Raw genomic sequence first — 21,074 nt, 5'->3', positions numbered from 1 at the left:
TATTTTCCATCACTTTTATTTATTTGCAGAGTAATAGCAGTGTATTGCAGACAAATGTCGACACTGATGTTCATGGTCTGTCCTTGTTCTGATACTGTAATAAAATAACCAAAATACATATCTCATTACATAAGTGTTTTCATTATGAAGATACAATTGCTTGTTTAGTGTAACTCATGTGCTGTGTCAGATGTGCTTTACCTTCTCAGTTGACATATTGCAGGTAGGGGAATAGTGTTACTTTAGCTCTTTCTGTTGCTTCTTCCCAAACACACTCTTTCCTGGATTAATTTCATCTTCCCACATTCTTTGCTATTGTGATTTTATGAAAAAATACTTTCCAGCCAGAAACTAATGCAGGTCCTAAAATCCCAACAAATCCTATTCAAACTAATAAGTGAGAAACAAAAAATGCCAGAGTTTCCCCAATTTCTCTTAATTAGACATAATGATCTGCAATAATGTACGTAGCATTCATAGACTTTCAAAAGCCTCCAGTGATATCTGATGACAGTAAAATTATTGCATTTATTACAAGCCTTTTGATTTTTTTTTTTAATGTGCAAATAGTATTTCTTTGCATCTTTCATCTGTGTTTCATCAGTGTTTCATCTGATGTACAATGTTTTCTCTGTAGATGAGGGTGATGTCTATGATTGGCTGGAAAAACATCTAATACCTGAAAGTCTATGTGGGTGTATTTTCAAAAACTAAAAAACCAGTAGTGAGTAATTATCAAATAAACCACTTCCTGTATAAATAAGAGTAGTACCCTAACCCATAGAGTCTCAAATGGTGTGTTTCAGACGTGCAGACACACAAATATATGCCCAAGAGCATGGAAGTGGATATTTCAAACGTTGGCAGTAAAAGCAGAAGAGCTGGAAGTTACTTTCTACTGTCCAGAGATCAATATAAGAAAAGGTGATTCAATATTAGAAATAATTTGTTTGTATGAGGGCTGCTCTAAAAGCAGTGCCTCCTATTTTGTGATGTTAGCCCATGACATCAGAGGTGGATGTTGGTGGTGTGGCAGCAGAGATTGAACCTTCCCACCAATATCCCAGTACATTTTGTTGCAGATGGCAGCAGAGGGCCAGTCTGACAAAATGGCGCCTGCCACTGAAGGCAAAGGCATGGAACTGAACTCCTCTGTGCAGAGAAAATGGCACCCATTTCTGGCACACGTTTGCTGGACAGTTATGGAAGCCAAACAGTGTATGTGAGCACAGTGAGGTAGTGGCAGCAGTGACAGTTTGTCACCTCTTGTGATGTGGACTGTTATGAGCACAGCATACAGGCTTTTGTTTATTGCTGGTAAAAATGCTTAACTAATGGTGGTGACTGCGTTGGGGGGGGAAAAAAAAAAAGTGTTTTATAGCTGAGATTTTTTTCTGTCAAATAGTATTATTGTGCTCTTGTATCTGTTGTAGTCTCCATTAAAATAAATAGGAGGCATTACTTTTGGAGCAACCTATACATGAAATGACTTTTAACATGTGCAGAACTCTTAAGTGTAAGTGAAATTATCCTTCATTAATTTCTTCGGTTTTCATCTCTTCAAATTCCGTTCCAGGGCTGAGACAGAAAACGGAGAAGGATTTAGTGTCAAATACATCAATTTCATGTTTGAAATGTCTACAATGTATGTTACGTTTTAGATGCAGAGTAATTTTAACCACATTTGGTTAAAGTAAAGCACACATATTATTGATGACAGCTTTCTTCACATTAATAAATAGCAAATGGTCTCATAGAGGAGGTGCTTGTAGTGAGTTAAGGAAAAAAAATAAAGTACTCCGTTAGTTTTATGGGTTTCTACACTGTGCACAGTGTAGTGAAGATTGGGACCTGTGAAATATTGACTACAAAAACCCCAAACAAACTGTCTTGTAAGAATGTGATTACATAATAATTACAAATGGAAATCAGAATGTGCGCATACCCCCAGATAATCAAAATTCCACTAGGCCTAACAAAAAACAAACGTTTATTCTTATATACAACCAAGCACCCGTTGTTCCTTTATCTGGCTGAATTATTTTGATTCATACCTTGCTGTGTGAATGAATTGAAATTCAGTCTTACTGAGGTACTGGAAAATGGGGAAAGAAAAAAAAAAGTTATTAGGAAGATAATTTTAAATTGAGACCTGTTGCTGAACATAAATATGGAATCTCTGTCATGGTTGTTTTTATCTGTGATAGTCCTAATGAAGTGGCTTCACTGAAAATATTTAGTTGATATTCCTTACTGTGGTGCTAAACAAATCATCAATGTCCACCTGGAAATTGTTTGCAACATAGCCTATGTTACCTCTTACATCTATCTAGCAGCTCGTAACTGTGGAGTCATAGCGTGGAAGTTCAAATTTCCATTGCAGAGTACAGCTCACCAGTTTAGAACAATTATACGCAATGCAGTGTTTGCTGATAGACCTCTGTTCCTGTGCTATCTCCTTTAGAAACACCAACTCAGAAATATGTTATCTTTCTTAAGCCCTGTGTTGCCTAGCATGTAATTTAATTATTTTGTAACAGTTTAGCCTGAAAAACACCATCTTGCTTTTGTGTGTAATCAACAAATGTAGACTAATTTAGATAATATTAGCTAATTGTTGTGGAAATGCTGAGTCATGTCTTGAAGCAGTGATTGAGCACCTGGTGGAAGGCAGGGCCAATCCAGGAGAGCTCAGCTGCATGTAATGCACCTGGTGACCAGAAAGGCTGGAATCAGGATCCAGCCCTTCCCAGACCTCATTTAAGAGTTGGCAGTAGAGGTGAGGGAGTCTTGCTGGTGCTCCCTATGTCCCTGAGGCTTTCTGAAGGTAGGCAGATTCTTTCCTTTGTTTCTGTATCCAGGACTACCTTTTTTTTGAGCATATCCTCACTTGCTGCAATCTAGGGCTTTGCTACTATGCTGTTGCTGCAGTTTCCATCCCGTTACGGTGTTACAGCAGTGTTTGGTGGTGGTTTTTTTTTGTTTTTTTTTTTGGAATACTATTAATGTTGGTTTTTCCCTGCAGAGTTAATGTTATCCATAATATCGATCTGATTACCTCTGACATCCAGTCTGCACTCTATTTCAGCTTCACCACACTCGTTAACAGCTTTACAGGTGTAAAAGCCTCCATCAAATGGAGTGGGTTTCCGAATCTCCAAGGTCAGCACACCCTGTTTACTGAACATGCGGTATTTGGCATCCCCAGAGAGATCCACTTTGTTTTTGTACCAGAATATCTTTGGCTGAGGAACACAAAAGAAGAATTTTATAAAAGGAGGCAGAAAATGAAATTTACTGCTAGTGTAACAGTGTCAGTGTTAGTTTAGCCATCAAAAGTGTATGCACTGTGAGGGCTGCACATTGCGCTGCAGCAGTAATTATTTTTCAAGACGCCCCTGCTCATTCCAAGTATGAACTCACGAAGCTTATGATTCAAGTGTTAAGAATTTTCTTTAACTCTCAAATAGCATGTAGAACACGTAGCTCTATACCACAAATTAGTGTGACTCTTAAAAACCCTTACCCTGGCTACAAATCCATTCCTTCAGAGGTTATTTCACTGTGCGTATTAAAATATTTTTTAATGCTTCAGCTATGTTACATAAAGTGAATTAAACTGCAGAGATTATCAGAGCAGAATTACAGAATGTGGCCAATGTGGGGTGACTTGTCTAGGTCTGGGAAAGGATTTTCCAAACCCTTAGCACATCTTTAGCAATTTTAATGCTCAAAATCAAGTTCCTGCTCAGCTGGTTGGCCCGGAAACAACTCTAGTCATCGTGTTTTGATTCCAGTGTCTTTTATAAATGACATTTTTTAAAATGAAAAACATGTTTAGGGCAAACTGTTCTTGTTTATATCAAGTTCACTGGTACACATATTAGAGAGATAGACTTAAAGTACTTGGTAACCTACAGTTTTTCAGAATGGCAAATCTTGCATTGACATCAGCTGCTCTGAAAAATTCCTGTTGCCAAGTTTTCTGTTAGATATAGAGTTTTTCATTGCGGTTAATTTGGGCAATGCAAGTTCAGAAATGCATCTGGAAAAGCTGCTTCAAGAGTATGAGATGCGCTGAAAGAGGAAGACTGTATTTTTTTGGGCTAATGTAGAAGGAAGAGCTAGCAGGCAGGTTCAAAAGCCTTGGTCTACTGTATTGAACAGCTGTAAAATAGGAAGTGTAAAAATGTTACACAATGGTACAGAAACTCAAAAGGATCAGATGACTGAGAGGGAGCATCTCAGCCAGCACTATAATTACATCATTGATGTAGCCTGAGGCAGCTGCTGGGAGATGGATTTTGTCTGCCCTTGCTGTGGTTTCTTCTGTGCTGCTCTTCTTTTGCAGCTGCTTATGTGCCTGTGCTTCCTGAGTTAATTTAAATAAGCATTAATTTTGTGTTGTGCTTTATAGCTATTAAATCCTTGTGCTGGCCTGAGAGGTGGAGAGGAGGTGGAGAGGAGGTGTACATTAGCAGCCTGAAGGGGGAAGGAAAAGGGTACTGTGGTTTTTTTTTTGTTTTTTTTTTTTTTGGTCATTTAAATTTATGATATGATTACATCATAATGTGGTAAATTCCTTCATTGCAATCAAGAAGTCTGTTTCCCGTTTTTGACAAACATTAATTTAACTCCTAGCTGATACAGTTTTTACTTCTTGTTCCTGACTCTAACAACAACAACAAAAATCTACTTTTTCTTCTCTCTGAAGAGACTTCAACAAATTACGTTTAGAGTGAGAAAATACTCTCATGAGATTTAGAAGAAAAGCAAAACTGTCCAAATGGCAAGGTTAGCATAAAGCTGCAAGTCTTTCCCTTCCCTTTCCTCTGTCTTCCTTGCTGTATCGCCTATCTACATGTTTACCCCATTCTACCCGCATTGCACTCACTGGTTTACTGTGTTTGGTGAACTAGGTGAGGCATAACAGCTGAAAAATAACCCAAGAAGTTGGAAAGATACTCTGTGTACAACCATTATCTCTTGGGGTGATAATTCAGGGACATGTACTTTTGCTCAGTGTAGTTACTGTAATTACACTGAACTGGCATAAATTCCAAGGCAGCATCTTGGCTTGTATCAATGATGGTTGATATATTTTGTACCTTAGGGATTCCTCTCACTGCACAGCTGAGCGTCGCGTTGTATCCTGCAATCACAGACCGGTTTACTAAAGGGTGAGTGAATTTAGGAGGTTCAGAGAAGTCGTGTTCTTTGTAACTAGGTGGCTTGTAAGTGGTGCCTGCAATTCAAAGAAACAAAATACTAATAACTGCTTTCAGTTCTGGTGAGTCGTGTAACCTTAACTGCCATGTTGTTTTAGCTCTGTGACTTTACTGACACTGACATTAATGATGCAGCAAATTTTAATACTGAGTTTCATTGAAAATGCAATACTTTGGTTGAAAGGTTCTCACAGTGATTGAATTTCTGTTTATGTTAAAAATGTGATAACCTGTGTCTGCAGTCTTCATTATATAAATCTTTTTAATCCTAGAATATAAGTGTACCCACACAGTTGTATTATTTTCTGGAAACATTATAGTTTAGGAAAAGTATCTGAGCAAGTATTTTTTTTGAAAAAAGCTCAGTTTCTACAGAAGCCTGCCTAAATAAAGGCTGTTGATGCTAAAATACATTGTGAGTGCTAATTACTTAGTAGTGAAAATATCTCTGGTGGTACATCTACTAGTATTATATTTTTCATTTATGAACGTATTATTTCTAATAAAAAGCAGTTTAGTACCGCTTTTGTAGTGATTGTTTTTAATAGTAAATGTTACCTGATTTTTGGATATAGGCAGGATTTTTGGTAGTTGCAGCAGTTTCACTCAATCCACACAAATTTTCACTGAAGACTCGAAAGAAATATTCGTTGCCCATAATCAGCTCTGACACTACACAGTTTGTACGACGGTAGTGGTCATAAACAGTGTACCATTCCTGCAACAAAACTCACTATTTAGAAAGATACTTCTAAGAGGTCAGACATGGTATGGAGAGATCATTTTACTACAAGGAAAAGACAGGTATTTAACAGCTTGGGAAATGAACGTTAATGTTCTTTCCTGTGAAGATCAGCTGACCTGCTTTCTTCTGTATTCTGGCTCATGTAGTTGCATGAATATATGGATTTTGGAAAAACAACAACAGCAACAAGAAAAACCTCCTTACACTTTAGCCCTACTTAAATTTGAGAGCCTGATGAGAACGCATCTGCTTGATGGAACCTTCCTTGAGAGAGGCATTTCCCAGTCTGCTTGACAAAGCTGTTTGTTCCAGTAAATTCCCTAAGGTGCCCAGTGCTGAGCTCCTCCCTCCCCTTCAGTTTGTCTCTGTGTTTGTCAAAAATGTGATTCAGAACACCTTCACAGCATCAATCCAGTCACCACCAGAGACGGGGCAGGCTATGCATGCTTCTTTTTTCCACTTAGTGTTTTGGTTCTTTTAAGATTATAATCTTAAATGTTTATCTGCCTTTGATGTGCCATAGGACACTTTGGGCACACAACCAGGGGTCATTAATTTAGCTGTTTTCATTAGGTGTCTGTATTCCTAAGCAAGAAGGTGTTTAAGCTCTTAAAACTGCAAGGACTCAGTGCAGCTTACCATTGTCTTTTTGTCAGCTTTCTGGACCGTGTAGCCCAAGATCTGTGCGTTGCCATCATCTTGTGGAGGTGTCCACTCCAGGGCAACATTAAATCCCCAAACATCGGCCAGTTTTATATTCTGGGGAGGGCCAGGCTTATCTGGAGAGGAGACATGAAAAAAACTTAGCTTCTGCTTCAGCAGCTGAAAGTGTTGTCATTTCCTCCCATGCAGGGTAAAAATAGAGCTTGATAGCAATCTATAATTGTTCCACAGCAGTACGCTCCGTTTATGTGAAGTTGAAACCATAAACAGGAAAGTTGGGAATTTTTCAAATGCCCTTTTCAATACTTTCCTGGGATGCCTGGAACCTACTGAAATATATAGGCAACACAGTAGATGTTGGTGAGATAAACTCTTCCTTGAAGTTGAAAAAGAACCTTGTGAATTTTTGGATGAGTGTGATTGCTCTCTTTGCTACAGTTTTATTATGTGCTCTACAACATTACAATTTGTCAGTCTTTCAGGTACAGTGAGAGTAACAATAACAAATAACCTGTGTTCCTTTTCGATAAGGAAAGCCAAACATTTGAGACTGTCTGGGCAAGGAAGGGGTTTCATCCAGGTAGGATGAGGTGATGCCAACAAGGACATATACTTAGAATACTGAATCTAGTCCTGCACTGAGAATATCAGTCCAATTGTTAGGAGTGTCAAGCAAACAAGACTGCTAGAATTGTTTAATAGCAGTAAATGATGCAAGATGTTCTGAGGAAAACACATAAAAATTCTCTTCACTCTGATTATCAATGATTATCTGTACCATTTTGACTACATTGCTAAGTAAAAAATACGCATAACAAGGAAAGCAGAATGAAAAGTGGAGGTTGCTGGGATTTTGAAGCTAGTGTGAAAGCCAGGATGATAGCTTACATCAAACACAGCTCAACAACTTTCTGGTCTAGTGTTAGAGTGTGCTGAGACAGTAGTTGATAATTACTTCTGAGTCTTTAATATAACTTGTTTTCTCTGCATAGCCCAACTTCAGTGATGGGGGGGAGCACGAAGAAAAGAAATAGGATACTAATGAAAATCATTTAACTCCAGCCAGATATCTTATAGTACAATTTGTGATATGCGATTTTATTTTACACTGCTGTAACCTGAAATTTTCCTAACCATTGAACCGTTTCATGAATTCAGACTTCTTTACTGTCCCATAAATGAACTTTTCATGCATTTAAATTTCTGATGGTGAAGGGCCATGAAAAGTGGTCTGAGGTGTTTAAATGCTCAGTCAGTGCTTTTGAGCAAGTTCTATGATGGCAATGACTATAGGGAACTGTACTCAGTAACCAGGTGATCTTTTCCAATCCTGTGCACTATTATAACCCTTAGACCTATCAACTAGGACATCTGTGAGGTACCACAGTAGGTACTGAAGTTCTTGTTTCCTACATAAATGGTGTTTCTATGTCAGAATTAAACAATTCTGAACTGAAATTAAATCTGAAACCTATATTTTCCTTGTGGAACATAACTCATGCTAAAACAAGAAAATGCAGGATTACTGAAAGGCATTTGATGCACAAGCTGAATAATATGTTGTATCTTTGCTTGATTTGAAAACATGATGAGGGAACCTGTCAACAACAATCTGTTGTATTTTGAAAAGAAAAGAAGTCTAACCTCTTTAACCTGTTTAGAAAGTTTGTAAGGTTTTCACAAAAATTGCCTTGTGCATTTTGTTGCAAGAACTGCTAGTCAGGTGGTCTGATTTCTGTCAGAAGGCAGTCAAAAATCCTGATGAATTGTCACCAACCTTAACTCCATCAGCAGTGCTTTTGAGACTTTCTACTTGGATTCCATCTTGATTAATGTGACTCAAGTGGCCCCACTGATGGCACGGAAGAAAGTTTTCCGTAGAAGCAGGAAGTTCATGGTATGATTTTTGAATCTGTGTCACTTCATTCTGCTGATCATGATGGTACTTCCTAAGTGATAGGACGCAAATTGCTATGGAGTCCTTGAAGTGTGGTCCTTTCACAATTTGCACTGTTAATGAGCATGAGAATCTGTTTCTCTGTCAGACTACCTGATTCTGTTGACTGAGATGGAAGGAGATAACTCTGACAAAAGAGTGACAAAATCAAGAGTCAGAACTGATGCCTCGGTTGCAGAAGTAGCTGCATGTTTCAAGCCCTTTGTGTTCTTTGCCTGGAATCAAATGGAATTTGTTTATTCCCTTTTAGTTGAGCAAGCTGCCCAAGAAGTAGCAAGCTTAATACCTGTCTTCCAACTCGGACTTGCATTAATCTTTGTGATGACATTCCCTGCATTTTTCAGTCATTTTCGATATAAAGCTCTTTGACTATTTGTGTATGCTTGTGTGTTTTTTCTACAGTGCCAAACTGGATGAAAGACATTTCATACTATGCTATAGGAGCAACGTGCTAGAATTGAGAATCTTGAACTGGTTTTAGAAAGATATTTTAGTATTTAGGGTGTAGTTCTTGATCCAAGTCAGCTGGGATTATCTTGTTTTGGTTGGCCTCTGTTTTGTTGTCACAGTTCTGCAGCCACCTCCTGAGTAGAACCATCTGATGGTATTAAAACATTCACTCCAATTTGGTATGGCTTTCTTGCTTGTTTTTGGCACTACTTCATATTGATTCTGCCATCTATGTTTTATAGAATTTTAGGCATTATATCTTTCATTTCAAAGAATTCGGAGTTACATTTATATACTTTTCTCCCAAAAATGCGTATTGTAAGAAGGTGTTGGCACAGTGGAGGAAATTTGGGATGACAGTGTAAAAGAGGAAGGAGAAAGAAATAAAAATTGTTATCAAGAAATTATGTAGAGCTGTAATAAGGAGAAATACAATGATTCTGGCTGAACATTATTGAAATCTGAGTGCTCAAGATCCCAGAATATATCTTACAAAATCCCAGGGGAAAACACTGGAACTTCAGCAGTCCATTCCTTTAATATAACACTAGCAAAGAGGCTGGATTTTGCATAAAATAGAGAGCAAGCTTCCACTAAGCCTTAAGCTACCTAGACACTCTTAGCAAAGTAAAGCATTAAACATGAATTTTATAAGTTCAAAAGACTGCATCCTGTCATCATTGTTTTCTAACTCTCTTAATATGCCCATAGAGGTGTATTAGTGCCATGCTTTTAACTTCACTGTTGTTATCTGCTGAAGTAACACAATAAAAGTACGTGTATTCCAGGCCTCATATTTCTTTCTTTGGAGACAAGATTGCTATTTTCTAGAATACCAAAACTCTCAAATTCAGATGGTAAGATGAGTGACGTATTTGTGAATGTCAAATATTCACAAATATTTGTCATATTGAATATGAGTTTAAAGCTTGAGAATGTTAACTGAGGGGAATGGGATTGAAGACTTCAGATTTGTGAGCAGTACAGAAGCAGTGCTAAATGATTATTCACTGTCTTTCTGATTAAAAAAAAAAATAGCATGGATATCAAACAAGATTATCAGAAGAGAGACTCAAACTGAACCAAATAGATTGTTGTGGATGTAAAGAATTTCACAATTTAAGTGCAAAAGAATGTTTGGATTCTGAAGCTTGATCGAGGTTCAAAAACTGACTGGACAAAATAGGAGAGAACATCTTTCATTGGACACACAGGTAATCCCTCTCCCTGAGGAAGTCTCTAGGACGCATCTCATCCCAAGCTGGGAAAATTCTGGAAAATGTTAGTCCTGCTCTGTGCTTTGTCTTGGTCGTCTGCTATCAGCCATTGTTAGAAAGGGATTTGGTGGTAGACATATCTCTGGATTGCCTCAGCAGGGTAACTGTGTGATATGCTTTGTTCTGATGTTGATGTGTTCTTACCTATGATTTGAATTGTTATTGCAACTGTATCTGTCATATTTTCTATTTGAAGAGTGACTTCATATGCTCCTGAGTGATGAAGTTCTGCCTTTCTAATGAAAAGGATTGTGTCCGTGTTGCTGTTCCGAATTCCCACATCTTTGGAGTCTAGAGCTTGACCATCTTTCATCCAACTTATTTTGGGTCTAGGCTTACCCTGAGGAGAAAAAATAATGTTTTTTAGACTGCAGTAGGTTTTTATTTTCATTTCTCTGGTATATCTTTTTCTTTTTTTTTTTTTTTTTTTTAGTAGTGTTGTATAAGTCTAGAAACCCTAACTTAGCTTGCAAAGCTGCTGAAAGTGAAGTTTCTAAATGCTTAAAAAAATAATAATGCTTGTGCTGGTCTTGTCCTATTTTCCAGGCACCTGTGAAGCCAACAGTTGATTAGTGTAACTTTGATTATTGTTAAGTAATAGAAATCCTTGTTTGAGGAGTTAATTAGCTGATTGTTCCTTTCACTCACTTTCTTAGAACATTTAATTCTCGATCCCGAGGCAATGTCAGTATCTTTCAAATCATGGTTAAAATGTTACAATCTGGGGGCGTAAATCTTATTGTATAATTATTCCTGCATGGTAAAAATCGTTTTTCTGACCGTCAGCCTAGACAAATAGTGTTGCCACACCTCAACAGTGAAGAATGATTTTGTGAAATCATTGAGCTAGTGTGGTTTATGTTACCATCACTCAGCTGCTTCTGTGACAAGTGGTAGATAATAGTTCTCTAGAAGTTTTGAGTGATACTTCTGCAGTATGTTTCCACAGCAAAAATCCCAGTAAAACAGAAGTGGGCTGTATCATGTTTATTAACTGCTTCTGTAGTCAATCTAGCAGAAAATATCTATGTATATTTTAAAGTTTCAGTCAGATTAATGTGGTGAAACAATGTACACAGCACTACAAATACCAGAAGTAGGTAAAATGACTGGGCAGAGAGAAAGTAAGACCATCTGCATCAGGAATTAGGTCAACTTAGGCTGGCCTGGAATTGAAGCTCAGGGCACCAAACATAGGATATGTATTGCTCTCCATCTCTAGTAAAAGAGAGCCTCTGAAGGCTCTTCAATTCGCTGTCTGGAATAAACTTTCTAAGTCTGTATCTTAGGCTACCAATGGAGTTTATGATAGTCAGCCTTCTGGTTTAGATACTGAAATGCAGGCAGAATGAAAAGAAATATCTGTGCCTTGATGTACCTTTATTCTAGGTTTGTCTGCTACTTGCTCTGAAAGTTTAATTTTTATGTAATATTAGGAAGATATTTTTATGAGAAGCAAGCAAAGATCTGTCCACATCTGCAGTTTAAAAGGCTTCTAAACAACCTAAACATTGTCTTTCTTTAAAGAACAGTCATTTATCTGGTTTCTGCATCATTTGATGTTGTATCGTAATTGATGATGTATCTTTAACTCTGATGTAATCAGGGTTAATAATAAACCTTGACTAAGCAGTGGTTTTGGATCTTCCTTTTTCCCCAGTTGGCAACTGATTTTCTTAATATTTTCTGTCAAGGAGTGTAGTCACATCAGACCTGTAGCTCTGAAATATTAGGCATAAGGTTACTTTGTCCAGTTTTAATATACCTTCACCTTGTCTGTTTTCTCAGAACATTCTTAAGAAATAATAATAGATGGAAGCTTCAGATGGAAGCTTTAGAAGAAATTCCTGAACAAGGCAAAGGAAATACAGTGAGGGGAAAAAAAAAATACATATCTGATTGTTGGTGACCCTGTCAAGTAAAGTCCTCTATTGTAGGGTAAATTTTAGAGTAAAGTTTTACTTGTATGGAAATAGAGGTTCCATATGAGTAGAAAGGTTTTTTTAAGGTTTTGTTTGCCTAAACGTCTAATTTGTCAAGACAAATACTTGGCTGGTTTTTTTGGCTGATTACAAGATTGACTAGTTCTTGATTGATTTAATAAGTTGAACACAGAATCTGGCCCCAAATATCTTGGCAAAAATGATTACAAGAAATTGTAACATCCTTTTTCGTTGGCAGATTGAGATATCTCAGTTATAAATTAAGCTTTGCAGCTGCTGCTATTCTAGTGTTGTTGATCAGCTACTTTCGTTATAGGTCTTTCTGAGTGGTAACCGAAGATTACAAGTGTTCACAGTGTTGGTTTTCATATAGTCTTGTATTTATAGGCTGTGAAAAACATAAACAGATAGAAAGCACGTTTCTGGTACCTATCTCAGAGGGTTGTATTTCAGTAATGTGTTACAGGTAATGTGAGAGAATAGTGAGTGACAAAGGAGATCTACTGATAGTGAAGGACGAATATAAGTGCTTTTTCATTTTTGTGTGCACATATATATGATTGACAAGGAGTCACACTGTGAGTCTTACACACTAGTAACACGTAATACCCCTTCAATCATCTGCCCACTTAGCAGAGTTTGATATAAGAATATGTTGACTCCCCCTCCTTTCAGCAGAAATCCCACGTGCCTGATGTGTAAATAGGGCATAGGTTAGTAATAATATTGCACTTGTGTTTTTTCTGTACATTTTTATCAAAAGTTTGGATAGAATTGTGAATAGGATTTAGCTCAGGACACTGTGGCAAAATAGTTGATAGAAATCCAGTGTTAAGTGACTAAGTAGTGGCCGCAGAAGTCAGGTTGTTTTGACAGAGTTGTGGAAAAATTATAAATAACAGAAGGTATTGGCTTATGCTTTGTCTACATCCTGTCCTATCCTGTGTTCCGTGGCTCACAGTCTTATAACTTAAGCTCTTAGTAATTTGAAAGTTACAATTGTATCTGTTTAGTCATTTTCCTCACTAAAAAACATTCAATAAAAAGAACTTCTAAAAAATACAAATAAGAAAATGTTATTTTTGCTATGCTTTTCTGAAAGATGCTCAGTTTTGAGTATCTTAAGTTTTTAAGTATTAAAAAACGTTTAATAATTCTTAATTGCTAAAGAATAGCTAAAAAAAAAATCATTATATATATGTATATATCATGAATTAAAATTGTGGCTTTGTTTCAAGGCTAAAATTTAGTGTTGATGGATAGGTTTTAGCGTTTCTTGTTTCCCTTACCTTTTTTTAGGAAGAGGAGTCTGTCTACTATACCTTCATGTGATTTGTCCGTCAATCAGCCACTCAAATAACTTTAGAAGTAGTTGGTTCGTTTCAGTTAAATTAGGCTGCCGATTAGAAATCTCTAGGATTAGTTTAGTACAGTTTTGTTAAAACTGATGACAGAGTACAATACAGATGACTCAGTGTCCTCGCTGAAGAGAGTTAGAGAAGACTCTGCGTTCATCCTCTTTGTTTGGCAACAGCTAATGATACATCAAGTTAAGTGAAGTGTTGGATTAATTGCAACATGTACCTGTGCTGGCCCCGGGGAACTAAGGACATACCTAGGACATATCATACGTAGCTAGGGCTACGAGGGAAGGAGGGGGAAGAGCTGTCAGCTCTTGGGAAATGCTGTGATGAGCCTGTCCTGAGCAAAAAGGTTATTAGGAAAACAGTGATATATTTGTGTCTTATACTTTTAATACAACTCCTTAAACTTCATCAGATTCTCTGCTTGTGGGGCAGCTTGTCAATTTTGGGTAAATTTTCTTCGTTTTGGACATTAAAGCAGCAAAATTATCAGCTTAATTGTTTGTTACAAGTTTAAACAAGCTTGCGTAACTGAAGTGTGGTTAACAAGATAGGGCTCTACAGTTACAGTAGTTAATCCTTCCTCTTGGACAAGAAAAGTTATGAAAAACAAACAAGATCAACTGAAACTGTAGAAACAAACAAAAACAACCAAAAAGCCCTACTGATATTAGAGTGATTATTAATACTGCTCAAGAAGTGGAGCAATGGGAACTTGCATAAGGGAAACCACTTTAGCTAAGTCACGGTAAATACTTGTGAGTAAATAGAAAACAGCACAAACCTGAAAAGGTATCATTATATTGATTGTCTCACCCACTTTCTTCACCAGAGTCTGTCTAAGATGGCGCGGCAGCCAGATTTTGGGACGCTCTGCAGTTAGGCAACAGGATGTTAATACAAAGCTTTTGATTATTTGAAATATTACCTACAGGACAAATAAGATGAAATACTGAAGAGGAAGAGCTTGGATACTTGTAAGCGTAAGAAAATGGTGCAGTCTGTTCTTACAGTTGCAGAGCAGGTAGTTCTCTAAGCATTTTCTGATGTATTTGTCTACAAGATACAAATCTAGTAGCAAATCTGTTACGCATTTACAACAGTGCATTTTGCATTGATGGCAGGGCTTCTGAGACAGTGTTTTATTCAGAATGGCAGATTTGGGTGACTTCTGTTTGATGTGAATCTTCTGGGTGGACTTTATTTCTTTGGAGAACTTTATCAGGTAGTAAAAGGGGTATATTGAATTGAAAACGTAATTATAGGTGACGATTAATCTGTTGCTCTGTTATTACAACAGCCCCTTGCAAATTGCCATTTGGATGACATTGGACTTGGAAAGTACAGCAATCAGTGAATTGCCTTTACCTCTCAATGGTAATTCAGTTACAGTACTTTGAGGTGGAAGGTGTGGAGTAACATAGCACACCATCCTTTTCGCTAAAGGACAGCAGTGCATGCTCTTTCTTTCAGTCCCCACTTTCTATGTTCTCCTTGTGTCCATTTTTCTTTTCTCAGTCATTTTTAGAAGAGTATATTAACCTACAGTTGGAGTACCTGTCATCTTGTCCATTTAGTTTTGAGCTGCATCGCAGCTCTCATTTACACTGAGTCATTTTGCTGTTAGTGGGACTCTGACAGACACTTTGTGTGAGTCAAGGCTGAAGAGTCCATTATTAGCAGCCACTGATATCTTTTGGACTCCAGTCAAATGACTTGTAATCCTCTACCGCTGGGTGATAAACATGGTGTTAATTAATAACTCAGAACAATCAAGTTCAGATAACTGCTTTCATTTGAAGAGACCTCTTGCCTCAGTGAATGTGGTCGTTTTGCAGTAATATAGCAGCTTTCCTAGCAGAGAGCCAAATATTAAAAACTGGCCCCTTAAATGCTGACAATGACATTATCTGAGGTGAGAAGTACAGAGTTTGCAAGTTTCATTTTTGTTTTAACAGCTACACGTTGGAAATTGAATAGCTGGACAGGATGGCAATGTTTTCTGGTTCAGAAGATTTTTAGCACAAAGTCTGACTGACAGAATTGTTTGGATGTTGTTTTCAGAAGGCAGCACAGCCTTGTCAGACCTGGGATTCTTCTGCATTGTGTACAATTAGAATTTTGACCGTAGACAATAGATGAGTGAGGTTTATTCAATCTGAATACTCACGCATGATCTCTTGAACAGTAATGGGCTCTTTGATTATTGCTGCTCCACTTTCACCAGCCAAGTTTATAGCCTTTACACGGAAATAAAGTTTGTCACCTGTGACCAGGTCTTTAATCAGTGCAGATGTTCGCTCAGTTAGGCCAGGAAGAGCCGGAGTCCATTCTGCAGCTGCAAGTACAGGATTTTTATTTTGTAACATCTTATTAATTTTCTAAACTGATGCCTTGTCTACAATTGAAAGAAAATTTGTATTGAGGTAACGGATTTAACTTGCAGTACCACACTTAGAATGGAACACACTGAACTGGAAGAGAACTCTTGATCTACAGGTACGGGATCAACTTTGGGTAGTTTCTTCAGCATTGTTTCACAGAGCTTAGGGCTGTGGGGTTTCTTGACATATATTTTCTTAGCAGAAGATGGAGAGGGAAGCATTTTGGAAGTAGCTAGAAAGTGAAGCCTCAATTTCATTTTTTCCTGAAGCATATTTTCTGTGGGTGTCCAGAGCACATAATTTTTGGAATATATTCTTACTTTCTCATTTGATGCTGTAAAACAAAGTTTGTAGGGCCTCCTAAGTTTTGCTAATGTCATAGAAATACTACCAATAAAATTATGCTTCTATGATGATGACTTAAAGATTCTGGTAATTTCATAATGAGAACTCATTAAAGACTAGAAATGACTTCTGGATAAATTACACCCTGTAAAAACCCTAGCTAAGGTTATATGATAATTGAGTTTCCTGTCAGAGAAGATTCCATTGCTGAAATAATTATAAATTTGTTAGTTGATTTTTTTTTTTTTTTTTTAATATGAGTATTATATTGTAGCATCACAATACAGTCCATTGAACATTGTAGATATGATGCAGTCATATTTTTTTTTTTTATTATTGAACCACAGTTATTCCAAGAGGTAACAGTTACTTGCAAATTTGCCTAATTTCCTTACAGTCATGGTATTGTATTGGTTTTAGAGAATACACAATTTGAGTACGACAGAAGTATCAGAGTGACTATAGAGCAACACTGATATTCTTGTTAGTACCTTCTTTATCAAAGTTTATGATGATTTTGAATATGAGGATATGGTTGATATGACTATCATGGTTTTAGCGTCACGTCAGGTAAATCTGGTGATGGATGCCAAGGATATTAATCACAGGTTAGAGTTCAAATTTAGTGATGCTGGATGCAGTTATTTGTTGTAATATTGCAGTGTAACGATTGCAGCTGCAGTATTTTAATAATATTTAGTTGCCTCTGGCTACTGGTTGTGCTTACTTACATCCATCTTTGCAGTATTCCACTATATAGCCATCTAATCCCCCTGCTCCAATCCGTTCAGGGGGTCTCCATTTCAAGGTAACAGTGGTGTCAGAGACATCCTCCACTGTAAAGTGTGTTGGTTCACTTGGAGGAGCTGTAAGGCAACATTTAGAAGTAAATTCCGAGAAACAGGAATGTTGCTGTCAGAATTCAAAGGCTGTAGTAGTTATGATTAGTATCTGAACTATGTACTACCTCTATTTTAGTAAAATGAATTTAGCTGAAACTCAGCTGTAAAAATGCAACTACTAATACTTCATTTGATAGAAGTGTTGCATAAGATTCCCGTAATGGGGAGCAGAACAAAAAGGCTCAATCAAATTACCAGCAGAAATCTAGAGGTCTTCAGTAATTTGTTTGCATTTGTTTGGAAATCCAAATGCATACAATTTGTGTGCTGCATTTACACCCTGATTGTAGTTAGACAAAATTCATCACTGGTTAAATTTGATGTAATTTGTTTTGATCAAGAAGTGAAGAACGTGGCCAGAAATTTTGACTACATGTTTACTGAAACATTAGTTCTGCTTTGCTCATTTGTAACAGAGACATATCTGAAAAAAAATACTGGGCTGAAAAACCTTCAATTCATTGACATATAGCTAGTTTATATATTTTCAGAACAGAAATCTCATAGTTCCTTTGAAATCCATAGTTCAGAATGACCACTGGCTAGATTCAATCTTCTTAAATATGACTTTTGTCTACTAACAAAAAAAGAAAAGAGAAAAGCCCTTACTGGAGAATCCCAAAGTGTGAATACACACAAATTCAGCTACCAAATAAATCATTGATTCCAAAGAGCAAACAGAAAGATAACTTCAAAATAACATTTGCAATTACTGGAACATAGTACTTAGTATGCATGGAATAAAAGCAATCATTAAGAATGAAAGAAATTTGATATACTCTGCATAGGTATATATTCTAAACGAAATATCTTTTGAATAATCTTGAGAGATTTTACCTATTAAAAATTCTTCATAGATAAATACAGAATTATAAATTGTGCTATGGATTGAAATTGATCTTACTTCCTGAAGTAACTGCAAAAAATACATATAATCCAGTTTCCTTTCTGTAGTTATGTCAATATTTTTCATATTAATAATGGAATCAAGGACTGTGAACCAGAAACAGGAGATGAAGGCAGCTGGGAGCCTACGCATCCACACAGTGTATACACCATCAAAACCCCAAACCTCTTTTCTGAAGCAGTAAGTGTGAACTTTATCCTTAATCAAGTCAAACTCTACCTATCCCATGAAAACTTTGGACCTTTTTTTTCAGTAGCTCCGCTTGATGGTTTTTTGTTGCCTTCTTTTCTTGCAGACCAGCTGTTTTGTATTTGAAATCCAGAATTAAAAGACCCTTCTTGCAGTGCATCCTTTCCTTCTGACCCATTCACTGCATCATTTGCTTTTGCATTATTTCCTTCAGCATGTTGTCCCCCTTCACTGATGTTAGTAGATTTAGCAACTCTTGTCATTTTAATGTCCAGCTAGTTGTATTTTTGTGGCTCTTCTTTCTAAAGCTCTTAGCAGGGAGGCTTCCTGAGGACTCTCTTAGTTTGTTCTGGCTCAGAGGTTGCAGGAGACACTGTATTGCTGCGATGGGGTGGATTATTTATAGAAAATCATTCCCTAAATATTTTCTTAATCAGCTATCCTTCTGGCTGCAGAGGGGGCCAGGATTAAGGGAGTACTGGGTGGGATACTGTGATATTTGCACCCATAAGGCAATGGGGGAAGTTGAGAGGGACGGGCAAATTTCTGTCAATTAGCTCTCCTCCTTTCCAGATCCAGTTTGACTCTCGCACTTCTAATTATAACAACTAAATGTTCATCAGCAATTTCATGAAACTGGAACCTCTGTGCTTTGCAGGAAGGGAAATGAGAGATGGAGAAGAGGAAGATGACAAAGGAAAAAGCTGATTAAGCATAGAATAGCTTTTTTGTAACACGTCCTTTTTAAGCGTAAGGGCAGTTGAATAGAAGAGGTGAAAATTGTTCTGTCTTCTTTTTTCCTGGAAGGAACAGAGCGTGATAGAACTCACCAATTGGCATGAAGGGTTGTGAGGCAGGGCTTGGCCGGGACATGCCAATAGAATTCACAGCATAAATCCGCATCTCATAAACTACTCCTTCAATCATTCGCTTGGCTTCATAGGTTAGCTCTTTTAGAAGGTCAAAATTCAGCCTCATCCATCGATAGCTCTTCTTCTTTTTTCTCTCTAAAATATAGCCTGAAAAGGATATCTCTTATGATATAAAAGAACTGCAAATTGTTTCACATGCAGGAAAAAAAAACAACTTTTTTCTATGACATAAAGAGACAAACATTATTGCATATAACTGAGTTGTGTGAAGTTCAGGTATTTTCCTTAATTTTCCTTTTTTATTACTATCTTTCTGTCTGCTGTTCTTATCTGAACAGTTATGCTTTTCAGAGTACACCTCACTTAGAATTGTCTGTGTCTGTTCTTAGGCTTCAGTATTATTTACATGGTATACTAATTTACTCAGCGTTAGCAGTGTTATTTAGATGTGTGCAAAGTAGTAAATCATTGCTGGTGAAAGGTGTGGTCATTCTGTCCTGCTGTTGGAGAAATACATGAGACTCAGGAGTTCAACAGAAAACCCATTTCTTGAAGGAGAAATTGCCTTGAAATGTGTAAAATGAGTTAAAAACTGATTTATTTCATTCTACAGCAATCTTGAATAACAGCATCAATTGCAATGCAAAATATTAATAGCCCGAATGATTTGATATCTCCCGTAAATTATTTCATGTCTCCTTTAAAAGCAAAAATTGTTAGATATACATCCATTTATATATCCATTGCTAAGTGGCAGAATTACAGAGTGCCTGTAATTGAGTGCAGATCACAGCTGTGCTTCAACCCTACTGTGGAGTGAATCTCACATGCACAGCTTCCTTACTCTCCTTCCCCTTGGGAAGGAAAGTGAAGCTGCATGACTGCAGAGAGCTGGGATAGCTGGCTATGCTGCAGAGCATACCTGTAGTATAGCTTAGATATAGTCTTCAGTACATCTCTTACCCTTTGGTCATCCACAGGTTTTCCCACCCTACCATACTGGGTTGTTTTTTTTTGTTTTCAGAATGAACAAGCCAGACGGAATTAAGAGAGGAACTGCATTTTAAAAGATGAACACCTTTCCCCAAACTGGGAATATAGTCTGTAATTCTTGATCCTTAATGTAGAAAGTGACTGTATAAGAGTTTAGAAGGTTTGTGTAAAATCACTTTTCTGTGACCCGATACGAAAGAGTCATAGAATGGTTTGGGTTGGAAGGGACCTTTATGATTATTTAGTTCCAAACCCCCCGCTGTAGGCAGGGATACCTCCCTCTAGACCAAGTTGCTCAAAGCCCATCCAGCCTGGCTTCAAATGCCTGTAAGGAAAGTGCATCCACACCCCTGCTGGGCAACCTGTTCCAGTGTCTCATCACCATCACATTAAAGGATTGCTTCCTAGTATCTAGCCTAAGTCTACCTTCTTCCAGTTTAAAGCAATTTCCCCTAGTCCTGTTGCTACGTGTCCTATAAAAAAGGCTAAAAAGTCCTTTCCCCAGCTTTCCTGTTGATTCCCTTAACGTACTGAAAGGCTATAAGGTTCCCCCAGAGCCTTCTCTTCTCCGGGCTGCAGAGCCCCAGCTCTCTCAGCCTACCCCTATAGCAGAGGTGCTCCAACCCTCCTCTGGACCTTCTCCAAAAGATCAGTGTCAGCTGTTTCTTTATGCTTAGCCACATTTAATTTCTTCTCCTGTATTCACCTCTGTATTGCAGGTGGTATGCTTGGTTGTGATGCATGTAGACTTCTTTTAAGCAGATTTTGTTTAGAAAGCTGCTGATCTTAACAGCTATGGAATGAATAATCAGAAAATCTCTAGAATAGCAATATGTACTGTGTATGAATATGTAT

At 37.4% G+C, this 21,074-nt stretch overlaps 1 protein-coding gene across 1 annotated transcript in view; it reads right to left on the bottom strand.

The window, feature by feature from the left end:
* MYBPC3 (myosin binding protein C3) overlaps positions 1-21,074 on the bottom strand; it is a 58,215-nt gene continuing 37,141 nt past the window's right edge. The window contains exons 24-34 of the mRNA XM_048949888.1: positions 19,185-19,373; positions 17,088-17,222; positions 15,798-15,965; positions 14,412-14,500; positions 10,465-10,660; positions 6,613-6,752; positions 5,787-5,946; positions 5,109-5,245; positions 3,059-3,245; positions 2,055-2,095; positions 1-1,578 (exon numbers count right to left, since the gene is read on the bottom strand). Coding sequence (XP_048805845.1) covers positions 2,085-2,095; positions 3,059-3,245; positions 5,109-5,245; positions 5,787-5,946; positions 6,613-6,752; positions 10,465-10,660; positions 14,412-14,500; positions 15,798-15,965; positions 17,088-17,222; positions 19,185-19,373 — 1,412 coding nt within the window. The 3' untranslated portion in view covers positions 1-1,578; positions 2,055-2,084. The remainder of the gene's footprint in view (positions 1,579-2,054; positions 2,096-3,058; positions 3,246-5,108; positions 5,246-5,786; positions 5,947-6,612; positions 6,753-10,464; positions 10,661-14,411; positions 14,501-15,797; positions 15,966-17,087; positions 17,223-19,184; positions 19,374-21,074) is intronic.

This window comes from Lagopus muta, chromosome 6 (assembly GCF_023343835.1).
Source record: "Lagopus muta isolate bLagMut1 chromosome 6, bLagMut1 primary, whole genome shotgun sequence".
Lineage (NCBI taxonomy): Eukaryota > Metazoa > Chordata > Aves > Galliformes > Phasianidae > Lagopus > Lagopus muta.
This window is presented reverse-complemented; position numbering and strand designations above follow the sequence as displayed.